The sequence below is a fragment of the Leptodactylus fuscus genome, chromosome 6 (genome assembly GCF_031893055.1).
Source record: "Leptodactylus fuscus isolate aLepFus1 chromosome 6, aLepFus1.hap2, whole genome shotgun sequence".
Lineage (NCBI taxonomy): Eukaryota > Metazoa > Chordata > Amphibia > Anura > Leptodactylidae > Leptodactylus > Leptodactylus fuscus.
Window position 1 is genome coordinate 48,882,901 of NC_134270.1, and position 2,925 is coordinate 48,885,825.

At 35.6% G+C, this 2,925-nt stretch overlaps 1 protein-coding gene across 1 annotated transcript; it reads right to left on the reverse strand.

Annotated features, from left to right (window-relative positions):
- Nucleotides 1–1,609: 1,609 nt before the first annotated feature.
- On the reverse strand, nucleotides 1,610–2,542 carry LOC142209513 (olfactory receptor 5V1-like). Its single transcript, XM_075278514.1, has one exon. It carries the CDS (start codon nucleotides 2,540–2,542, stop codon nucleotides 1,610–1,612), a length of 933 nt encoding a protein of 310 aa, XP_075134615.1.
- Between the last annotated feature and the right edge of the window lie 383 nt (nucleotides 2,543–2,925).

The following is a 2,925-nucleotide window of genomic DNA, read 5'->3' on the forward strand; positions in this document are numbered from 1 at the left end:
GATTTGGGTTTCCCCCTTAACGAGTATCTGTTCCCCATAGACTATAATGGGGTTCGAAACCCGTTCGAACACACGAACATTGAGCGGCTGTTCGAATCGAATTTCGAACCTCGAACATTTTAGTGTTCGCTCATCTCTAGTATTGTACAGTTTGGCAGTGGAGCGGTCAGTACTATACTATCATTACTGCAATCTGTGGTAGGTACATTACGTTTATTTAATTTATCATTCCAGTTACATACAATATGGACTAAGTAACATATTATTTAGATTATCATGTGAATTATTGAAATTTAATTTGACATCTTTATTTTGTAGACTGTATATGAAAAGCGTTACAAGTGGAGCAATAACTGTATACATTAAGGAGACCACAATATTTTTCCCAATTTCATAGCTTGACCTGGGTCTAAAATACATAAGTATTCCTGAACAGTAAAATATTGATAGCAACTATTAAGTCCGAAGAGCGTGTTGAAAATTTTTTATTTGCCCAATGTCGAACAGAGTTTTGGAATTTTGATATGATCGTCATATAAGACATTATTGTTAATACACTCTCTACCAATAAGTATTTGGACACCCATGCAAATCAAGATATCTGTGGTCGTGATGTACGTCATACCTTCTGCCATTAAATAGGAAACAGCATTGGCATTAGTAGATTGGCATTAGTCACATGCAAGATACCACGAAGTGAAGAGTTGTCCAATTTCGAGAAAGGGGTAATTGTGGGGTACCATAGAAATGGTTGTTCCTTAAGGGACATAGCAAGCAAACTGAATTCCCCAAAATTGACAGTGGTTTGTGATTACAAAGTGGAAGGTGAACGGTGATTGTCGGAATGTGCTGCGAGTCGGCAGACCACCAAAACTGGGAGATAGAGACCGATAACTGCTAGCCAGAGAAAACGTACCCAACCGATGGCTCACATACACCAGGAGTTTCACCAGGCATCCGGGAGTATTGTGTAGATCAATACCATACATAAGGAAGCATCTGCTGGGTTCTACCAACTATTGAATATGAATAAATGTTGTTTTTCTATTCTACCACAGGTGTCCAAATACTTATTGGTAGACAGTGTATGATTGATCTTTTTATTACACAGCCACCAACCACAAATATCACAAGTTCATTGACCCAAATGTCCTGGCCTGAGAGTTCAAGCCCAAAATTCTGTCATAAACTAAGCCAACTAGGAAATGGTATAACATTAAGCTAGACAGTCTAAAAGTATGACATTTTCAAACACTTGTAGGCACTTTGGAAAATCTGTCTAAAAGTTGGACGGTATTAGTTTGCCCCAGTGTGTATGGATCCCCAGCAATACTTAGAAGGTTGCTAGGAAGACCTTTATAGCCTCTTTTGTTCTAAAAGGAAATAAAATAGGTTAATAGTTAAGTATATCATATATATATGTTCACCAAACGTCCTCTACACAATAGCAAAAGAAGTTATTTGAAACTTATACTTGAAGAAAACAGGTGAAGAATCTGTGGATAGTCAAGAGATACTAGAAATGGAGGGAGGAAGAGAAAAACACAGAAATCAAATGGAAGAGAGAAACATACTGTCGATATAAAGTAAAGCAGCTCTATAATAAGAATCAAAATTTAATTAACCTAATAAATATATTCTTTATATTTGATTTGACGTCTTTGTTTCGCAGACTGTATATGAAAGGGTTTAGGAGTGGAGCAATAATTGTATACATTAAAGAGACCACACTGTTTTGCCCAGTTTTATAGCTTGATTTGGGTCTGAAATACATAAAAATTGCTGAACCGTAAAATATTGTAACAACTATTAAGTGAGAAGAGCAGGTTGAAAAAGTCTTCTTTTTGCTCAATGTGGAGCGGAGCTTTAGAATTTTTGAAATGATCTTCATATAAGACATTATTGTTACTATGAATGATCCAATTATTACACAGCCGGCAACCCCAAATATCACAAGTTCATTGACACAAATGTCCTGACATGAGAGTTCTAGTATTGGTGGAACATCACAAAAGAAGTGATCTATCTCATTGGATCCACAGAATGGTAATGAAAATGTGAGCGCTGTGTGTATTAGAGCGTTAGCTGCACTAATAACATAGGATCCTATTACTTGCTGGATACAGACTATATCACTCATAATCTGAGTATACAACAGAGGGTGACATATGGCATTATAACGGTCATAAGCCATGGCTGCCAACATGTAGCATTCTGTTCCACCAAATAGTAAGACACAATACATTTGTATAGCGCAGTCGGAGAAGGAGATGACTTTACATTCTGACAGTAAATCGGACAACATCCTAGGGACCGTACATGAAATATATAATATCTCCAAGATAGAAAAATTAGCAAGAAAAAAATACATTGGTGTGTGGAGACTTGGACTAAGCTTATAGGTAATGATGATAGATAGATTCGCAGCTACTGTGATGATATACGTACATAGAAAGACTGGGAAAAGGAAAACTTGATGCTCCATAATCCTGGAAAATCCCAGAAGAATAAATCTTGTTACCGTTGTGTGATTGGTATCCATTTCATACGATTTCTAGGAATAAAGACATATAAATATTTCATGTAGACGAATAGTGAATAATACTAAATATAACAAAAAAGTTTAATTAAAATGATAATATATCAAATGTCGTATTTCTGAGCTGCAATACCAATCATATACAAGTATGGTTAACCTTTATGTACAGTGAAGGAGTGGGGTTGGATACGGGACAAGTATTTGTATGTAGAACAACCCCTTTAAAAAAAATAGATAAATTTGGTATCAATTCAACCGCATTAACCAGTAGATCAAAGTTAGTGTGTCATTTATACTGAATGGTGAACACTGTAAATAAATGAGAAAAAAAAAAGCCCTGAAATTTTTTCAAAACGTAAGAGAAGTTCTATTTATTTGGTATTACT